At 33.7% G+C, this 22,343-nt stretch overlaps 2 protein-coding genes and 1 pseudogene across 2 annotated transcripts; 1 reads left to right on the top strand and 2 right to left on the bottom strand.

Moving 5' to 3' along the window:
* Positions 4,877-8,598, top strand: LOC18587154 (probable leucine-rich repeat receptor-like protein kinase At1g35710). Its single transcript, XM_018128880.1, has 3 exons — positions 4,877-6,011; positions 6,087-8,018; positions 8,228-8,598. The coding sequence occupies exons 1-3, from the start codon at positions 4,877-4,879 to the stop codon at positions 8,596-8,598; spliced, it is 3,438 nt and encodes a 1,145-aa protein (XP_017984369.1).
* LOC18587153 (peptidyl-prolyl cis-trans isomerase CYP22) lies at positions 9,236-12,357 on the bottom strand. The gene is made up of 6 exons (XM_007010844.2): positions 11,988-12,357; positions 11,767-11,878; positions 11,224-11,316; positions 10,217-10,249; positions 9,798-9,854; positions 9,236-9,685 (listed from the first exon to the last, which is right to left on the bottom strand). The coding sequence occupies exons 1-6, from the start codon at positions 12,155-12,157 to the stop codon at positions 9,575-9,577; spliced, it is 576 nt and encodes a 191-aa protein (XP_007010906.2). The 5' UTR covers positions 12,158-12,357; the 3' UTR covers positions 9,236-9,574.
* LOC18587152 lies at positions 18,017-20,817 on the bottom strand (annotated as a pseudogene).

The raw sequence follows: 22,343 nt of genomic DNA, 5'->3' as shown, positions 1-22,343 counted from the left end.
AGGGTGCACCAAAAGCATGAAAATTGGAGCTAGAGAAAGAAAGTTGTGGAAGTTTGAAAATCAAGCTTCCATGGAGTTTGAAAAAACGTGAGAGAGGAGAAGGGAAGAAGAAGACCAGCTGCTAGAAAATTCAAGAAGTTGCTGGAAATTCAAGGTATTTATAGGCAATCTTATCTTTTCCTTTAAAATTACGAAAATGCCCTTCCACCAATTAACTTACTTTCCTCCAATCTTTTATGCAATCTTTTTGCTCTTTTAACACTGGGATAATATCCATAATGGTCTGAACATGCTCGAGTTCATAAAAACTTAAAATTTTAACCCGAGGTAAAAAATGACCATTTTGCCCCTATAATGAAAATTACTGAAACTTTTAGTTTTCTTCGTGTTTTCATCAGCACACATCATTTATACTGTCTTAGGCCTATTTAGGCCTTAATAATATCATAAAACTTTCTTCTGGAAGCTTATTAGAGAAATGACGAAACTACCCCTAGCCCATATTATTACATCTATATGCTTAGTTACAAGCCTATAGAAGTTGGGGTATCATAATGACATCAACACTAATGTGGCACATTTACACTAACGTGGCAGTATGGGGTGCATGGTTGACATGCCACGTTATCTTGACATGCTAACGTGGCAATTTCACTTCACCTTCTGAGTTTGGATTGCTAATGTGGTACTGCCATGTCACTCTCTTCTTCTCCAAAAGATGATATGCTCTTACTAGGGTTTAACCCAGGACCTTTAACAAGTAAACCAAAATCCTTACCATCACACCTAAACCCTTACTCCTAAAAATTTCTTACTTTTGTTTCTTTTATTCTCTCTTTTTCTTTTTTTTTCTTTTTTTTTTCTAAAACTACATCGTTTTAGAATCTTTTTACAGTCTTAAAAACCCTAGCTATAAAAGCATCTTTTTCTCATTTTTTCCTTCCCTTATTTGTCTTTTTACCTCCTCATTTTTTCTCTTTCCCCTCCCACCATTTCCCTTAAAGGTTGGCCATTGTCGACCACTGTCATTGGTTGTCGATCTCTTTTTCTCCTCTCATCTTCTCCTTTTAAAGATTGACAACTAGCGACCAACTGCCAATGCCAGTGACCAATGACCGACAGCCTGGTCAATGGTGGTCGGCCTTTAAGGGAGAAGATGGGAGGAAAAAGAGAAAAAAAGAGGGGGTAGAAAGAGAAAAGGAAGAAAAAATGAGAAAAAGAAACTTTTATAGTTAAGATTTTTAAGGGTGTAAAAGAAAAAAATAAGAAAAAAAGAGAGAAAAAAAGAAACAAAAATAAGAAGTAATTAGAAGTAAGTGCTTAAGTGTGGTGGTAAGGACTTTCATATGCTTACTAGGGGTCTTGTTTAAATTTCAACAAAAGCATATAATGTTTTGGAGGAAAAAAGGATGACATGGCAGCATCTTGACATGCCACGTGGTAGCCTCCTAACATTCCACATGGTAACTCGAACTTAGAGAGTGACGTGGCAGTGCCACTTTAGCAACCTGAACTCAAAAAGGTGATGTAACACTACCATGTCAGCATGTTAACCACCCCACGTCGTCATGTCTGTGAAAATGTGCCATGTCAATAATGACATCATCTTATTTAACAACTAAATTAGACGCCGTTAAAGGAAGGACTGAGTTGGAGTAATTCTAATAATCGAGAGACTAAATTCCTACATTCTACTTCTATAGAAGATGTTGTCATTGTTTTTTTTGCTTTTTTGAAGACCATGAAATAGGTCTGCCACCAAGGTAAATGATGAAGGTCGAGGTCGATGTTCTATCATCTAGATTTCTTGCCCTATCTGAGTCTGAAAAAGCATGTAGACACATGTTAGACCTCTTTTGAATGGTTAAGCCATGAAAAATGTACCTTTGAGGTATCGCAAGACTCTTTTAAGAGCTTCAAAGTGTAAAGTTGTTGGCTTGTGCATAAATTGGGAGTGGGTATTAATTAATAGCAAAGTTGATATTTGGCCTCGCTAGGGAGAGATGCTGAAGTGATCCAATAAGCTTCTTAAATTCCTCTAAATTAGTTGTTGTCAAGCCATCATTGAGTTTGAGTGAGACTGAAGTGGACAAGGGAGTGGAGGATTCCCTTGCATTAATCATGTTGGCCTTTTGTAAAATCTCTAACATGTACTTATGTTGAGACAAAAAAATTCCTTGAGTAGAAGGAACCACTTCAATTCCTAAAAGGTAGTTTAGAGTATCAAGGTTTTTGAGAAAGAATTGAAAGGATAATGCTTGAATGAATGTAGAGAGGAAGGGTTTGTCATTCCCTATCAAAATAAGGTCATTAACATATACCAAAATATAGGCAATTGTTGAGAGAAGACATCGAAGCATTGTTGGAACAAGTCTCACTTTTTTTCATCAAGCCTCTCTACCATTATCTTATTGGTCTTATGCCTTCTCTGCTTCTGTTTATCTATTAAACAGATTGCCATCTTCTACACTTCAAGGTAAATGTCTTATATCAAGTACTATTTAATCAAGATCCAAACTATTCTAATTTCAAAGTTTTCGACTATCTATGCTATTTGTGGCTTAAGCCATAAAATGCACACAAATTACAATGTAAGTCTAAACCATGTGTTTTTCTTGGCTACTCCAAAAATCAAAATGCATATCTTTACCTTGACCCTTCATCTAACAAGGTTTTTATATCAAGACATGATCTATTTAATGAATCCCAATTTCCATTTGCTCATCTCTTCTCATCTAGCACACATAATTTTGACAGTTAAAAGACAGCTTGAAATCTTGCAATAGATTATTCTGACTTAGATCACGTTCATACCTTCTCTTTATCATTTTTTCATTCTGACAATTCACAAGTGGCTACCATGGATGACAGATTCTCAACTCAAGATAAGGTACAATCTCTTCTTCCTTAACTCTTTCTAATTCCATATCTACGACATTAACCTCTATGATAGATCCACCGCAATGAATAGATCCCATGGTTACAAGGCCTCAAAATAACATCTTCAAGCCTAAGCAGTTATATACTGTCACAAAACATCATCTTCTTGTACCTATAGAATCCACTAGTGTTACAAAAGCCTTCAAAGACCCTCTTTAGAAGCAAGCCATGTTTGAAGAATACAATGCCTTATCTGAAAATAACACATGGGACTTAGTACCACCTTCCTCTTATAGGCCTTGCCCATTTAAGGGTTTTTTTTATTATTATTAAAATATTTAAACATATTTGTGTATTGATATTTTAATATTTTTAAATATATTTTAAAGTTAAAATAAACAAAAATAAAATATTTATTAATATATTGATATTTCTTGGTCGAGTTGGATTCGGGCCTAAAAAGTATAAATACAAAGATAAAACTGTCGGTTCACATATTACTAGTAAATTTGATATATCAATTTATTTAAAATGGAGTGATATAGGAGACCAAAAAAGTATAAAGGATGTAGCCAATTTTTACAAATTATGTTTTTTTTTCTTCGTAATTTCATTATTTTGGTTCACTTGTTTGATTGATTACACCTGCAAAATCCTAGTGATCGAGATGTTATGACTGCACAGCAAGTTGAATCAAAGCTAATTGGTATTGTACCTTAGAGTATGGCAAGCACGAAAATTTTGAGAAAATATGTACTAATCATTGTGTTGGAATGTTGGTAGACATAATATTTATGTACTAATCATTATATTAAATTTTATTACTAATCTTAATTAGTAAAAAAAATTACTAAAAAATAATTATTAGACGGATAATCTAAGTTTAGTTTTTTCCACCTATGTTTATCTTTAATTAAATATAAAACAATTCCAAACCTTCAGGGTGATATCCTGCCAAATTGTATAATTGATTAACATAATGAAATTTGTAACATACATGAAGATATATAGTAACATTTTGTTTAAGTTTTATCACTAATTTTAGAAGTGGCACCCAAATTGTGTAACCCAAACCTGAGCTAAGGTAAATTAACTTAAAAGGTCAGTGACCTAATAACTTATTTCCTCTTAAACCCAAACTAACTTGATGTTGAATTGTTTTATAATAGACTTATTTCGTGGCTTATGTGCTACGACAACAAATTAAGTCCTCCAAGCCATTCATAAGACTTGACTTTGATTTTCCTGTCCCTCTCAATGTAGAAATTAAGATTTCGCATTTCCTGGTAAAGTCTATTTGATTAATTAATAGTCAAGAAACTGAATACTGAAAATTAAAACTGTTCGGAAGACTTAATTCAACTTCCAACTTCGAATGAATTTAGGATTTCTAAGTCCACCCAAGAATCTAACAAAGTTTCTCCTCTTGAAATTGATGATGTGCCAGTCAAATAATTTTCTAAGTCAACTAAATTATAACTTTCCAATTAATAAGGATTGCATTGAACATGTGATTTGTAGGTACTAACAAAATTGAAATCATTATTAGAATGAAAAAGGGTAAATATGATCATTACTTGTGATCTTTTATTGTTTTTCATATTAGTGTTGTCAATATTAAATAATGAACCTGACATAATGATACCACAATCACAAAATCTTTTTTCATAATTATAAATGAATCAAAGTTACTTTAAATAGTTACATATACACGTTAAAGAAGTATTAAATAATAAATAAATATTTTTTAAAAATTAGAATTAATTTGAAAAGAATAGTCCACATTTCGAGTTTCTATTTCTTAAACTAATTACATCTACATTAGACGTGCAAGAGGCGCATGTTGTGAATTTCTAGTAGGTCATTGCCATGTTCTCTACGGAATATCGAGGTGTAAATTTCTATGACTCAAGTGTTCAATTCCTTGCACATATATAATCACCTGTCCATGCAAGCCATGGTACTTTGTAACAAAGCCCTTTGAACCATCTATATCATGGCTTCTTCGTCCTTGATGTTTTGGCAATACTTCTTCTTTCTCAGCCTTGTATTGATTCAGCCTTTCCTTGTCTTTACTTCATCTAGAGGCAATAATGAAACAGAGGCTCTTCTAAGATGGAAAGCTAGTCTTGACAACACAAGCCAAAGGTTGCTTTCTTCGTGGGTTGGAGACAGTCCCTGCACATGGGTCGGAATAGCTTGTGACAAAGGCGGTAGCATCACCAATCTAAGTCTTCCAAATTCAGGTTTGAGAGGTACACTTCGCAGTCTCAACTTCTTTTCCCTGCCTAACCTGATGGGGCTTGGCCTTCGTAATAACTCATTGTATGGGGGCCTTCCTTCACAGATTGGTAATCTTTCCAAACTTTCCTTCCTTGACTTGTCATACAATGATTTCTCTGGGAATATTCCTTCTGAAATAGGCTTGTTGACAAGCCTTAATGTGATTACCCTTGGTAGAAATCATTTTAGTGGTAACATTCCACAAGCAATAGGAAGGTTGAGTTCAGTTTCTGAGATCTATTTCTATGATAACAATCTAAGTGGTTCAATTCCAGCTTCTATAGGAAGCTTGCAAAATTTATCCAAGCTTTATCTTAATGGAAACCGACTCAACGGTTCTATACCTGTAGAAGTTGGGAACCTTTCCAAGCTCATCGACCTTGAGTTGCAATTCAATAATCTCTCTGGAAGTATTCCATCAGAAATAGGAAATTTGCGTTCACTTTCTCAACTTTACCTTCATGAAAACTATCTGACTGGTCCAATACCTATTTCTATGGGAAACTTACAAAATTTATCCCGACTTATCCTCGTCAACAATAGGCTCAATGGGTCCATACCTAAAGAAGTTGGAATGATGAGATCACTCACCATGCTTGATTTTTCAAGAAACAACCTAACTGGTCCTATTCCAGCATCTATAGGAAAGTTAACTAACTTGGTGTGGCTTTATCTGTACCGTAATGACCTCTCTGGTTCTATCCCCGATGAAATAGGATTGCTTGCATCTCTTGGAGCATTACAGTTGCAAAGAAATAATCTCACTGGTGTCATCCCTGCTTCCATAGGAAATTTGGTAAGGCTTAAAGAGTTGTACCTTTCTGCTAATAAATTATCAGGTTCCATTCCTCTAACAATTAAGAATCTTACTCGTTTGGAAATATTACAATTGTTGGATAACCATCTCAGTGGTCAACTACCTGCTCAAGAGGTAGGAGCGCTTGAATCTCTCACTTCACTCCTTGTGACCGGTAATATGCTTTTTGGCCCAATTCCTCACGAGGTAGGAATGCTCAAGTCTCTCACTGTGCTCAATTTACAAATGAACAATTTTTCTGGTTCAATCCCTGTTTCCATAGGAAATTTGACGAGGCTTAGTGAATTATCTCTTTCAGGTAATTGTTTATCAGGTCTTATTCCTCTAACATTTAACAATCTTACTCGTTTGGAAGTTTTACAATTGGGTGATAACCATCTCAGTGGTCAATTACCGGAAAATGTATGCCTCAATGGGTTACTGTATCGTCTTATAGCACATAACAACAATTTGACGGGCCAAATTCCTTTAAATTTGAGAAATTGCACGAGCTTATTCAGAGTTAGGCTTCATGGAAACCAACTTACAGGGAATATATCTGAAGCCTTCGGCATATATCCCAACTTAGATTATATGGAATTAAGCAACAACAAATTTTATGGGGAACTTTCTCCCAATTGGGGACAATGTCGTAATCTAACAAGTCTAAAAATCTCCAACAACAACATTTCTGGTGTGATACCTGTTGAGTTAGCACAGGCAACTCAATTACATGAAATTGATCTCTCTTCAAATCATCTAAACGGTGAGATTCCGAAGGAATTTGGAAGGTTGACACTATTGTTGAGTCTTTTGCTAAATGGAAACAAACTTTCAGGAAAAATTCCGGTAGAGATTGGAAGGTTGTCAAATTTGAAGCATCTAAATTTGGCATCTAACAATCTGACTGGACGCATTCCTGAACAACTCGGAGAGTGCATCAAGCTAGTGAAGTTGAATCTAAGTAGAAACCAAATCGGTGAAAGTATTCCTTCAACAATCGGTAACATATATGCTCTTGAAGCTCTTGATTTGAGTCATAACCTTTTGATTGGAGAGATACCAAGGCCATTTGGGAAATTACAAAACTTAGAACTGCTGAATCTTTCTCATAATATGCTTTCCGGTTTCATTCCATCTAGTTTTGATGATTGGCGCAGCTTGACAGCTGTGGATTTATCCCACAATCTTTTGGAAGGCCCTTTGCCTGACAGAAAAGCTTTCCATAATGCTCCATTTGATGCCTATAGAAACAACAGAGGGCTCTGCGGCAATGCAACAGGTCTAATACCCTGTGATCCTACTCCTACAAATAAAGCCCAAAAGAGAAAAACCAATAGAGTTGTGGTCTTAATTGTACTCCCAATCTTGGGTACTCTAGTTGGTTTATTTATTTTGGTTGGAGGCTTTTTAATTCTTTTTCGAAGGATTTGGAAGAGAAATTTTAAGCCAAAGGAGGAACAATCCGAAGATATTTTTGCAATATGGGGATACGATGGAGAAATACTCTACGAAAGCATCATTGAAGCAACAGAAGATTTCAGCTCCACCTATTGCATCGGTTCAGGAGGATATGGAAATGTTCATAGAGTTGTGCTGCCAACAGGTCGAGTAGTTGCTGTGAAGAAACTTCATCAATCTGAAGATTGCATGCCGATCAACCTGAAAGCTTTCCAAAGTGAAATTCGTGCTTTGGCAAGTATAAGGCATCGGAACATTGTGAAGCTATATGGGTTTTGTACAAATGCTGAGCACTCGTTTTTGGTTTATGAGTTGGTGGAAAGGGGATGCTTGAGAATGGTCTTAAGTGTTGAGGAAAAAGCAATGGAATTTGATTGGAATAAGAGGTTAAACGTTGTTAGAGGGTTAGCCAATGCTTTGTCTTATATGCACCATGACTGCTCACCATCAATTATCCATCGAGACATTTCCAGCAACAATGTTCTTCTGGATTTGGATTATGAAGCTCATGTTTCGGACTTTGGCACAGCTAGGCTTCTAAAGCCTGACTCATCCAATTGGACCTCAGTTGCTGGTACCTTTGGATATGTAGCTCCAGGTATGTAGTTTGTCCCAATGAAGCTTCGTAATTAACATATATCACCTAATTAGTTTCTACTTTATATTTTTATGTTATTGTTCAATTATGTAGCTAAGGATTCGAGGATATTCATTTACTCTAGCTCTAACAAGTCTTATGATTTGTCTTTAATTGATATGTTATTCTCACCAAGGGCATGATTAGATTAATCAAATCTCTTTTTGTAGAGTTGGCTTATACAATGGAAGTGAATGAAAAATGCGACGTCTACAGTTTTGGTGTGGTAGCTCTGGAAATACTGATGGGAAGGCATCCTGAAGATCTTATTTCAAGTTTGTCATCATCATCATCTTCCTCATCGCTACCAAACTGCCAACAGAGTTTATTGAAGGATGTCATAGACCAACGCCTCTCACCTCCAGTAGACGACGTTGAGAACAATGTGGTCTCTGTTGCAAAGCTAGCATTTGCGTGCTTGCATATCAATCCGCAACTTCGCCCAACAATGCTTCAAGTTTCTCAAGCCCTTGCCAGTCAACGGCTTCCATTGTCCAAGCCTTTGTTGATGATAGAGTTGCGAGAATTGTTTTGTTATTAAGTGTGTTGTTGAGGTGCTGACCATTTAAACATTCAACATTGTTAGTCTTGATATTTTGATAAAGGGAAATTTTGATTTTATTTTTTAATATAGAGATTATATATCAATAAATAAATTAAATATTCAAGTGCAAGTACTTTCGATTTTAATAAGCATCTTTGTAGTATCAAGGTCTGTTTGATGAATGATGTGTATTTAGCTTCCTATTTCAAGGTTCCACTATGCGAGAAGCCTAATACATTAGAAAGAATAAAAGATTTGAGACATTGCTTATAGACAGTTTTGAGAGTTCCTCTAAACCTTACTGGGATGGCTAAGTGTATTCATTTCCATGGATGCCTACAATTTATTTCAATAATGATTTTATCATTGTATTTTTCAATTTTGTTCTGTTTGCTTGTTTGATTATCACTACAAAACCCCAGTGATCAAAACCTTATTATTGAAAAATAAATGATATCAAACTACTGGTAGTAGAACTTCATTAAGAACTTCCGACTAAAAGAGTAGCCTCGTTGAGCAAGAAAACTTTTCCCACAATAGAAAATGGAGTATGGCAGTCTATCAAGACCCAAATATACTCAATCAGTAATCTCACCGGGTAGTTTGCGTTATTTTCTTCATGTTAAAACAACAGTTAAACAAATCTCCTGGGCTAGCCAGACGAGCCATAAAGATCAATGTAGCTCTACAGCACCTTAACTTACAAGTGTTTCAATAATTCAGTGTTCCAATTTATTTTGCGGTACTTCAACCATCCGTATTATCTATTTAATGTTCCCATTCTCGCCAAGCATTTAGCATTACAGTGCAAACATTGTTGACATTCCAATGCCAACATCTTTGCCATCAAGTATTTTGGGCCAAAGGGGAAAACTCTGTATTAAAGTCAACAGATCCAGAGGAAATTAACTCTAAATGGTTACAGCAAGATTTATGGTTTAGTCTTCAGCATATGTGTTAATGATATCGAGTTTTACATTTCCCCACACTCAGCTATAATGCATGGTAGTTTAGGCCTGTTGTTGGGTCCAGTAGCCACATTCTCTATCTTCCGAACAACAAGAAGACTATCTCCAAGCACCCTCTACAAGACAATCGACAAAAACAATTCTTTGTCATTTCTAAGAATACTATTTAACTGGCAAAAAGGTGGGGAAATCTGGACATGTTCTGCACTAAAAGATCAGAGAACATACCCCAAATACAACATGCTTATTATCAAGCCACTCGCATTTTGCACATGTGACAAAAAACTGCAGTTAATAAATGCTAAAATCAATATAACAGAAAAGTTTATAATAGTAAACAAAATGATGGAAGTTTTACCAAGAACTCTTAGAAATCTTATCCAACTGAAAAAACTAGATGTGCTTGAAGCATTTGCAATAGCCATGCTTCCATGAAATCTCAATTCACCCAACTGAGAGTGTGCAGCCAGAGAAACACATGTAACCCAGATTTGGTACAAGTAGCAACATTGTAGTATTTTGTGTCCCTTTAATGTGAGGAAACACTTGGTCATTACTCATTCTGTGTGCATGAAAGGGCAATGGCGTTTTTTACATATATGAATTGCATGTGTGTGTCCATGTGCATGCATGCAAGAGAGAGTTACCTGACAACCATTCGTGCTTGGTCCACTGTTTGCCTGCAATGGAAAAAGTAAAAGAATATGCATTTAGTAAAAGTTAAGGGAAAAGATGGGAAAAAGAGACTGTGGGGGGAAGGGTGCATTCAACACCAACTTTATCAACAAAAGAGAGGTAAGGGGGAGAACATCAGGGACTGGAGTAGAGAAGCTATGAAAATCAAGGCACCCAGCAAGATTTTCAAGATTTTCCAACAAAAATCTCTTCTGGGGAAGCTGCCACTTATAATTTTTCTCAATCAATCACAAATGAAAACAGCACGCAAACATCATGAAAGAAGTCAATGCTTTCCATACCTTCAATTAAATGCAGTATTTAAAAAAATGAAGATGTAATTAACTACTTGGATACTGACACTGATGTCACTAAGAAACTCTCTTTTACAGCATAAAGCAACTTGTTTTGAAGCTCTAAAAATACACTTGACTCCATAGTCCTACCAAAGGGCAAATATTCCTCTTCCCCAGTCATAACATAAATGACCAAATAGGGGCCCTAAATTCTTAGAGCAGCAAATTCCTAGCCGCCACAAGAAGCCATGATTCAACAACAGTTGATAGGAAGGCCAAAAATAAAAGGTTGACACATGGAGACATAATTGTTTGTTAACCCACACAATAGATTCTGTACGACACTAATCAACAATGCAGCCCAACAACTGAGAGACTGGAATCCAGCAGAGTATGTGTCTAAAGTCTGATAAAAAATAAGCAAGCATTTATCTATATGGCCTTTGAGATCAGCAACTTGAATTAGTTCTGAAACCTAACACATTAACACTAAAACAACCTAAATGTCATGCATACATTAAGAGTTGATATGCATGCTAAGAGTTAAAACCTTAAATAATACACATACAACATAAAATAGTCAGGGAGAGACATTAAACCAAAACAGTTATTACATCTTTCAAAAATAGAGAAAGAGAAAAACTATATGTAGTTATTCAATATTTGATAGCAAAAAAGCATACCATTGATAGCAAACCAGGACCAGTGTGTTTGGCAATGAAATTTTCATCTTCAAACTTATGCCCATAAATGGATGTACATCCACTACCATCACCCTGCAAGGCAAGATCTTAATGTAACTATTGTATAACATAGTAGCAAATCAGTCTCAATATCTTTTATTTATCAACAAAGATTGCTTTTTTTTGGAACATCACCCTCTAATTTTTGAGTAAAAACTATCACTACTAGGAATACTTGCCCGCTCATTCAGGCTAGGGAAGTTCAATGAAGAATATAACAACAGCAAAACGACTACTTCAATCATATTTCCCTCAAAATTGTCAAGCCAAAATCCTTGACTGATATGCTGAAATTTAACAAGAGCATCACTCAAGATCACTCTGCGGAGCAACAGCTTAGGAGTATTACATGAAGAATTTACAGTCTCCAGGAACAGGAAATCTCAAGAAATCTGATTCTGGGTCACTCATTACTAACATGACTGAGAAGAGTAGCTAAGATTATGAATGCAGAGAGGAAAGTTCATGTAGTAAGCTACCAACCTTTAGAAAATCTCCAGCTTGAATCATAAAATCTTTGATGACCCTATGAAATTGGCAACCCTTGTAACCAACAGGGAGCCCTGCTTTCCTGTATTCGCCAGTACAGAGCTGCCTGCCAAATGGGAAAAAAAATTCAAAATAGAAATAGAAATTTACAGAAGTGAAATATAATCATCGAAATAGAAAAGAAAAAAAAATAAGGGAAGGGAAGTGGGCAGGACCTGAAATTTTCGGCGGTTTTAGGGGCAATATCAGCGAAGAGTTCCATTTTGATTCGGCCGGCGGGGATGGAACCGATGGTTATGTCGAAAAATACGATTGGGTTTTTGGGGTTTGGTGGCCTCACGTGCCACTCCACTCCTCCACCGCCGCCTGCGCCTCCAGACGCCATCGCCGCCGTACGCGTCTCGCTTTCTTGCTCTCACAGTAAGAACTTTGTTGCTACAAGGTTTTAGTTTGCAGGCCTTTTGGTCTCTCGAGCAGCGCTGTCGGGATTTATTCTGGAATAAACACAATGTTTTCTATTTTCTTTTTTGTCATTTTCTAGCATAATACTAAACATACAATTATCTTTTTATTTGTTTCCATATTATGTTTTAATTTCTGCTAAATTTCAATTGTTTTTATCAATTTTCAACTTAAAATTTTCATAATTATCATGCCTATGCAAAATAATGTTAAAATTTCATATTAAATTATATTATATTTATATAGTTGTACTTATTAATATTTTATAATACAATATTAATAAAAAATTGTATAAATAGATATCATATTTAATCAATTATTAAAAATGTAAAATTCGATACCTAATTCATATCATACAATATAATACAATACATTTTATTGATTTTATCATACACAATTACTGCAAACCCCATTTTTTATGGTTTAAGGATTCGTTTTTGGAGCGATCAATGCAGCAAAGGACTTATTCTGAAAATTACTTTTGGAAGGACATGTTTGAGTTGAAAACAAGAAGGCTACATGAAACATTATGGTGATTAAGGATGAGTGATCCAACTCATAGATAATCTAGAGATTATACACAAAACTATCATATATAATTTTAAAAAAATCAATGAAAATCACACGATTAAGAAAAGTGTTTAGATACTATTATTCTTTAAAAATAAATTAATATATTGATATCGTCGAAAAATTATAAAAAAGTACACATATAACATTTAATTCTTATAAAAAAATACAGGTGACATGTTTTGATTTTATTAATTGTTTTGCTTTTGTTCAATAGGTGAGGCAATTAGTACAAACAGTGTAACTAAGGAAGTTGATATGACATTAGCATTTTTTTTATATATATCTTATGCAAATAATTAAAGTAATGTGTAATGATTGGACATTAAATGATCACACAACAATTAATGGCGTTCTAGTCTTCCATATTTTATAATGGAATATAACAAATAATGGTATAATTATTTTAAATGCCTTTCCAAATCAAAGGATAGTCCAACTGTTACAAATACCACTCAAAACAAGCACGTATTGGATGACATCAAAATATAATAATTCACATATAAAGCAATCTGATGATCTCAAAATTAAGAAATTATATTTTCAAAAAAATTAAAAAATTACATACACAACTATCATATGATAATTTATTGTCTAGATATTTGACTGATACTACTAAATTCTTATAGTGAGTTATGTTCAATGAATTTGTTCATCCAAAAGGTATCCATGTTAATTCAGGTATCTATACTTTAATCTATGATATCGATTGTTAACTTAATGAGTGAGGAATATAATATTGTGCTAGTTTCTTGACTTTATCAATATGCAGATCTTGATAAAATATTGACTAGAAACCTTCTAGGAATTTATACTTTGATGTAATAAAGATTTCATAATAATGACATTTTATAATTTTTTTTGCAAAACATATATGATTCCATGGATTTTATTCTATTCAGTTGATATATACAAATCTTATGAAAATAAAGAGTGCCTTTTATTAAATATAAATACTTAAAATAAAAAAATATATATTGACTTGTAGTCGCAGGGCATGCATGTACACTAACAAAAAAGTGGTCTATGAAAAATATAAATTTTTTCTATGCTGACTTGTGACATTGCATGGTTTTGATCCCTTTCTCGTGTCTGGAGAGATATTCAACAAAGTGATATCTAATTTTATAAAATGTAGTTTGTTTCTTTGTGCAAGTAATGGTTCAAGGATTCATTTCTGGAGTGCTCAAGGGAATATAAAGGCCTTACTATGAAAAATGCCATTGGAAGTATATAAGCTTTAACTGAAAATAAAAACACGCATTCGAACATTTTACTCATTGATTGATGTATGGTTTTTCTATCTAAAGAATATGGTTCGAATTAATTTTCTTCTCCCAAGTAAAAAAAAAACTAAATATAAAGACAATTACATTAATAATTATGGTGATTGGGTTATTAAAATGGTGGCAGTTCTCTTTGATTAGGAAACTGAATTATAGAAGAACTTCATGACAATATTAAACTCACTCATTCTCTTTCCTTTGGCATCTGACAGAATTATTTAGTCTCACATGATAAATGGAGTCTTTAGCCCAAAATCCTTTCGGAAGGAGCTTGAAAAGTCAATAAACATGGAAGCTCCGACTGAGAGTTACATTTGGAAATGGATTGCTACTCCAAAAGTAAAAGCCTTCTGTTGGAAAGCACTATAAGAGGCAACATTACAAAGATTAACAGCTTACATAGGTTACCTAAGGAAGGAAGGCAACTATTGTGTTTTACATGATGAACCAGAATCGGTTGATTATCTTTTCTTCTTATATCCTTTCGTTTGGCATGCAAATGCAATAGCCGGTGAAACTTTTTTCAGGTGATTTCCATGTCTTTGAAATTGTTGTTCTAATCTTGTGGGGCTCTTTAATTACTAAGGAGAATCAGAAAGAGATTTGGAAAACTCTTTTTCATGAAATTTTTTGGTTAGCGCATTCAATCAGAACCTTTTTTATTTGACCAAGTATGTAATTAGATCAGTATTAGGCTTAGATGGTGGTTAAAGGTCAAATATCCAAATTTGGATTTTTCGATTGTTTTATTAGTTTTAAAGTGATTATAGTTTTGAAATGACAAAAACTATGATCAATATTGCTTAAATGAGGTTTGAGCTTAAGTTCTTCATATTAAAAATCTCTATGCATTTGTTTTTGAAGTGTGTAAGTGTTTTGTATTAGTTTGGTTTAAAATGAAGTATTTTTCATGAACGAAGCTACATGGATTGATCTTTTTTACACAGAAGCTATTGGATCCCTTGCTACTTGCTAGGGATCGATCCCCCTTTGGGATTGATCCCTCACTCACAGATTTTCAAATTTGCAACTTAGGGATCAATATCAATCCCTCATAACCCTTAAACACATTTTCCCGCCAACCAATGGCTCTTTCCTCCATTCAATCATCCCCAACTGTTAAAGATTATGTTTCTATGGATTGAAGGAAATCTTGTACATAATCTAGATAAGTCATTAATTAGGATAAGTCATTATCCTAGATAATTAGCATAATCTAGATGAGTTAGATAGTTTCATATTTGAAATTAACTTCTTTATATTTAGAGTGATTATCAGCAAAACTTGTATATAAATATAAGCCTTGTACAGATTTCAATGAAATAAGAAAGAGTCATCAGAGTTCTTATTTTGGAAGTCTAAACTTTTAATTCTGGAAATCTAACTTTTCACATGGTGTCAGAGTCTTCCTTTGTCCTAACTTCTATAGATCCATTGTCACCTCACTTCTTATAAATTCAAAATTAGCTTCAACCAATTATGTTCCTTGGAGCGGGTCATTTCAATTGGCTCTATCCATCAGGAATAAATCTAGGTTTATCGATGGTACCATAAATCTAAAATTAACTTCAACCAATTATGTTCCTTGGAGCCGATCCTTTCAATTGGCTCTATCCATCAGGAATAAATTTGGTTTTATTGATGGTACCATACCTGAACCAATTAGGGATGATGATTCATACGTGCCATAGACTAGATGCAACAATTTGATTGTTGCTTGGTTGCTAGAGTCTATTTCCCCTCCTATTGCCTCAACAATCTTTTATATGAAATTTGCATCAAAAATTTGGGACACATTGAAAAGAAGATTCTTCTAATAAGATGATGTACAGGTATATGTAATTTATAATTCACGCTCTCAAATATATTACAAGGCATACGATCTGTAAATGAATATTTTACAGAACTTAATAGGATTTGGGAGGAACTTTGAAATTTTAGACCAATGCCTTATTGATCTTATGGTAAATGCAATCAAGAATGTTTTCATAAATACGTTCAATAGTGTCAAAGGGACAATGTCTTTGTTTTTTTTGCATGATCTCAGTGAGAGTTATGCAGCTTTAAGGTCTCAAAATTGTGATGATCAAGCCTTTTCCTTCACTTAAAATATTTATCTCAAGCAGGTGTTTTACATATAATTCATTTAAAATATATAAGTAAGCTATTACATAATAATATTATTAAAAAATCAAAGCAATAATGATATGATTATAGTGAATAAAAATAAAAATATTAAATTAATGATAATTACTAATGGATCTTTATTATGCATAATTGAATCAAATAATTTAAACAACATGCTTATATATTAACATATTTTATTAATAACACCAATATTAATTTACATTAAGATATAGAAACAAATATAAATATTTTAGTTTATTATCTTTATCTAATTTTAGATCTTACCTTCATCGTGGTAGCTCTGCCTGGCATTAATTAATTATATATACCTAAACCAACAAGCCCAGAAAGTGATAGTTTTGGAAACACAACAGCATGGAGAAGTTGCTTCACTTGGAAAAGACAATGAAGCGAAGGCTGTTGCCAAGTAGGAGCACATAGGGAGCTTCCTATGTGCATAATTAATTATATTTACTTTAGTCAATATTTATGATTCCCATGTATCATTGAATATAGTTAAGTTATAGGCTATTGAGTAGAGTATTTCAATTTCATTGCCCAAGTATTCATACCTATATTAAAAATTAAAAGACGAAACTAAATGATTTTCTCTTTTTTGTGTAAAAATCGTTAAAAGAGTCTAAAACTCTTAGAACCGAATCTAAAAAAACTCTTACTCACTCGTGTTTTAATAAATTATTTTATTCACTCGTATTTTAATAAAGTAAATGATAGAAAGTATATATTATTTCAAATTAGTTAAAAAAACTAAAGGACTCTAACTCTAAAATGAAAAAAAAACATAAATTAAGAAATTAATTATCATGTGAGCAAAGACACAATGTTTGATTTAACTACTTGTATTTTTCATAATAATTGCATATATATATATATATAGATATATATGAAATTATGTATTATCACATCACAAAAAATTATTTCATGCTATTTTTTTTGTCAAAGCATTTTTTTTTATCTAAAAAGAGAGAATCTGAAACCAACTTTTGAAATAAAAATACATACATTTTGAATTAAATATTAGAAAACTCTTTTCAAAGTTATTGTAGTGTGGGCTACTCTCCCACTTCTTTTTTTCTATAAAAAAAAAAGAGAAAGAAAGAAAGAAAATGATCAATAAGGATGCACTAGGAGCCAAGAGAAGAGATGAAGTGATACTCTTGATTAATCTCAAATTTAGATGCAAAGGAATCAGTTCTACGAGGACCTGGTCCATCATATTAAGGAAATTAAGAAATGAGAAGCAGAGGGGGAGGAGAGAACCACCAATCAAACATTAAAACCTACAAAATATCATGTAAAGCTTAAAAGATATGATACATAAATTCAAAATGACAGTAACAAATTTAAAAGCGAAACATCAAGGAAAAAAGATTGATATATAAATTCATCTCAAAATTAATACAGTAAACAAGAAAAAAAAAAGTCTCTAAACATAACAAAATATAGAAATAAAATTTAGAAAACAAAACTGTCAATATCTTGCCTTTAAGTGCTAACAAACAAATCATCTGTGAAAATATACAAACAATAAACAATCAGTTCATTCATGCTCTTATCATCTGATTCATTTATCAAGGGAACAAAAAACAAACTAAGTTTGAAATAATCAAAAAGCAAATCCAGGTGATCCCCTTCTTTGGTTTTATTAGCAAGAGTGCACTTCAGAGCGGATTAGATTACCTACACTAAGAAGAAAATGATATCATCTCTTATGAAAAAGGATAGACCTAAATAAAAAACAGAAAAAATTATCATAGAAATATCTAACTCACCTGCAACTACTTTGGGTTGAGGATTTGACATTGCAAAATTAGTGTTTTTGGTCTTACAACATACCAACCAATTACTCGGATGGAGGGTATGTGGCGCACTTTAGAGAAATCCTCTCCTTCTCTTCCATCTATCACTTGAATCCTCTCTACCAATGACCTCTTCATTCCCTTTAATTCCATTTCTTGGAGAGCAGTAATATACCTCAACCCTTCTGAAAAAATCCTCAAATTTTTAACATAGTCCAAAACTTAAACTTTGCAGACGTGGCATTGGGCCTTTTTCTATCTGCCACTCTTCTAACTCTTCTAAACAACTAATATAAAGAAAATCAAGTTGAAGGAACTCGTTGGAAGAGCAAACCATTTTAGTCCCCCTATATGAGTATTCCAATAAGCGGAGAGTCCTCAAATGAGGCAACTTTCCCAATACAGCCATTGGATCTTGGTTTATCTCACAGAACAACAAAGTTAACTTGGCAATGTTTGCTGGCAGAAAATTCAAAACATGATGGCTCGAATAAGGATCTTCTAGTATCACCCCTCTTAAGTCTAGTTTTGATAGGTGATGGCACTGAGAAAGGGGTTCCAAATTTGAGTCATGCAGTGGGATTGAAGTACACCGTATGTGCAATGACGAAAGACGGTGTGATTCGATCAGTGCTTTTAGGAAAGGCTCCACATCTTTTGATCTCTCAAAACTTATTCCTAAACTCCGAATATTAGTCAAGCTGAGCGTTGCATTATTTTCAATTAAACTCTTGACCTGTATGTACTTTAAAGTTTCAACATTATTTAAAGTATCCTTTAGTATCAAAAAAATACATCTTAAAGTATGGCCTACTACAATATGCCTTAAACGTCTCAACCTGAATAAAACATTAAGAATTCTTGTTAATCCTTCATTTTGAATGAATAAAGAGTGTAAACTTTTCAGCTTGCTGATAGACTCTGGCAAGATGATGTCTCCTAAACATCTTAACCGCAAATACCTCAAATGATGTAGATTGCCAATTTCACTTGACACACGTCAGTTCCACACATTATTTCTCATGAGATTCAACACACTTAAGAATTTGAAATCATTGCATTTTGAAATGTGCAGTTTCATCAATTTTTCGTCTTGAAAGAGCAAAAGAAAACGTAAATTTGAATGTTTTCCCTTAAAAAAAACATACCTTTTGCTAGGATGAATAGCAATTCTTCATGCCATTGATGTTGTCAAGGTCACATGAAGAGAATTATCGTCGTTTTCTATCAATGAAGGCTGAATAATTCCCAAGAAATTCTCGTCTTGAGCTTTTTGCACGCACAAGTCCCTCAAGAGATCATGTATGTGACATGTTTTCACACCTGTTCTTGTATGGTCCATCTTGCCAACTTGAACCAAACATCTATTTATTAGCTCTTCTAAGAAATGTTCAGCTACATCCTCCATTAGCATTCCCTCACTTTCCCATGATGATGAAATGAAACCTTCTGCAATCCATAATTGAATGAGTTCCTTTTTTGAGATCTCCAATCCTCCGGATAATGACCAAGATATAGGAAGCATGGTTTTAAATGAAAGGGCAACTCATTGTAGCTTAAAGCCAAAATCCCATTAACTCCACCATAATGATGATCTTGTTGTTGGAACTTGTTTAAGTGTGCATTGATGTTTCTATGAACCATCTCCCACTGAGCCAGTGACCTTTTTGTTTCTAGCAAGCCTCCTAACACAGCAATTGCCAGAGGTAGACCTCCACATTATTTCACCATCTCTCTTCCTAACATCTCGAATTCTTCTGGGCAAGCATGAGACTTTGTCTTTCTCCCCGGAAATGCTTTCGTTCTAAAAAGCTTCCAACTTTCATCTTCTGTAAGAAGTGGAAGTTCTATAGGGGAGTTGCAAGCATCGGCATGTAACGCCACATTCTTGTGGCGTGTTGTGAGTAAAATTTTGCTTCCCCTTTTTCCTTTTGGAAAAGCAGGTTTAAAATTATTCCAATCCTCACTTCTCCAAATATCATCAAAGACTACTAAATATCGTTTTTTTTTCAAGCCATCATAAAGCCTTTTCACCAACACCTCCTCTTTCAGTTTATCAATTAGCTCTCTTTCTTGTGTAGAAGGAGAGAGAAGTTTTATCAAGAGATCATGCAAAACTTCTCTTGGCATACATTGTTGAGATATAAAAGCCCAAGCAAAAACAATCAAAATACCGTTTCACATCAATGTGATTATATACTTTTCTTGCAAGTGGTCTTACCTATGCCCCCCATGCCGACTATCGAAACAACGACATGAAGTCTATCTTCTTCTGTCATCAACTGAGCCAAAACATGCCTTGTGATACCCTCCAAGCTAACAACATCCTCTTCCTCAACATGTGAATAGGTTCTCCTTAACCGCTGCTGCATCTCAATAGCAGAAAAAGACCCTTCTCCTTCACCAGAAATCCCATAAGTTTGAAGACTGTTCGAAATGTCCCCAAGCTTGGTTTGGATTGCTTTGACCTGCTTCCTAATTTTGTGGAGATGGAACGGCTTGGTGAGTCCATGAAAGAAACCATGATTGGCAGCTTGAAGAATGAAGGTGTCTATAACATCTTCAGCATCGTAAGCCAGCTGTTTGATTTCCGCCACTCAATTGCGAAGGCGTTCATTTTGGTTTTTCTTTCGGTCTGCATCCTTTAAGAAGCATTGCATCCGCAACAGTTCATCCTTGAGACGTTCAACTTCATCACGCACGCCAAGCAGGAAACCTGCTTCATGGATGAGCAGATCAGAGATTCTTTCTACTGCTAGGGAAACAATAGCCTCCGCCATTTTTCTTCTTGTTTCAAGGAGAAAAAAAAAGATGAGATCATCAATTTGGGTATAATGATAAATAACAAAGCACTAAGAAGACTTCAAGCATAAGAGAATATTCAAACAGGCCTACTTGCTTTGCTTGGTTTTCTCTATCCATGCACTACTAAGGATAATATGGCCGGCACAATTTTGTTAAAGGACCAAATTGGCCGGTTCAATTTCAATTCCTTAATTGCCAATTTCGCATTGACGGAGAAGAAAAGGAATTTCTTTGTTCTTTTCTCTTTGTTAATTTATGTTCACGTTAATTTATAACAAAATGCTTCTTCGTTTATAGCCTTATATTTTAAAAGGTGCAGAGCATTTAACTAATAAAAAAGAATTTCTTAGTTAAAAATTGAAAGACCTACCTTTATAACAAATCTTAGATAGGTACAATAATTATATTGTATTTTCAAATATAATTTCAATGAAAAAGGTTGGCTGGGCAAGTGATCAATGGGTTTAAAATTTAAAGGATGCTCTGAATAATTTTATATTATTAGAATACCAAACTAAGAACGAAGAGAAAGAGATGCAGTAATACGCTTCATTAATCTCAAGGTACATCACCCACATTTATCAAAGAAAAAACACAAGCAAATTAAACTTTGAAATAATCAAAAGGCAAATCTAGGTATATCCCCCTCGTTGCTCTTATTGGCAGGAGTGCATTCCATGGTCGATTAGATTTACCTACACCAAGAAGAAAATGGCATCATCTCTTATGAAAAGGATAAACCCAAATGAAATAAACAAAAAATTATCATAGAAGTATCTAACTCACCTATAATAACATGTAAAAGATTAATCAAGACTAGATTATGCATTAAATGATATTTTTGCATTATCGTATCACTAATAAATGAGATTTTGCATTATCATGTCATAAAAAATCCATTTTAATTCTCAAAAAAAAAAAATCCATTTCAGATTTCTTTGTCAAATTATTTTTTTATTTAGAGAAGAGATAAAAATTTAAATTGTGGGCACAAACTTTTTGGTGAAAAAATTTACTATTAAGTTTTAAGATTAAGAGTAATACACAAAATGAAAATAAGGGATAAAAAAATTACTTTACACAATCAAGAGCAAAATTAAAAGTAACGCACAAAATCAAATAAGGGTATTAAGAATGGGGAAAACAAAATTAAGCTTTAAGATTAATTTACCCAATCAAGAGCACTTTTATCTTCCTTTTATTATCTTGGTCAAAAGGAGTGACGTTTCATGAATAAGTAAATTAGATATTATTTCAATAGCACATTTCTTCTGTCAGATGATTATTTTATGTAGCAAAAAAAAAAAAGAACTCATATTCAATTTTTTCGAATAAAATACATATATTGACTATTAATTTAAATATTTGAATATTATTTTGTCAATATAAGGGATGATTGCTTTTGGGTGAATGCTAAAGCAAAAACCTATTTTTCCTTGTGCCTTCTTTTTCCACCAATTTTCTCACATATGCTATTGTAGTGTGGGCTAGCTAACTACTC

This window comes from Theobroma cacao, chromosome 10, assembly GCF_000208745.1.
Source record: "Theobroma cacao cultivar B97-61/B2 chromosome 10, Criollo_cocoa_genome_V2, whole genome shotgun sequence".
Taxonomy (NCBI): Eukaryota; Viridiplantae; Streptophyta; class Magnoliopsida; order Malvales; family Malvaceae; genus Theobroma; species Theobroma cacao.
Note: the sequence above shows the minus strand (reverse complement) of the source record. Positions and strands in the feature narration are given on the sequence as shown.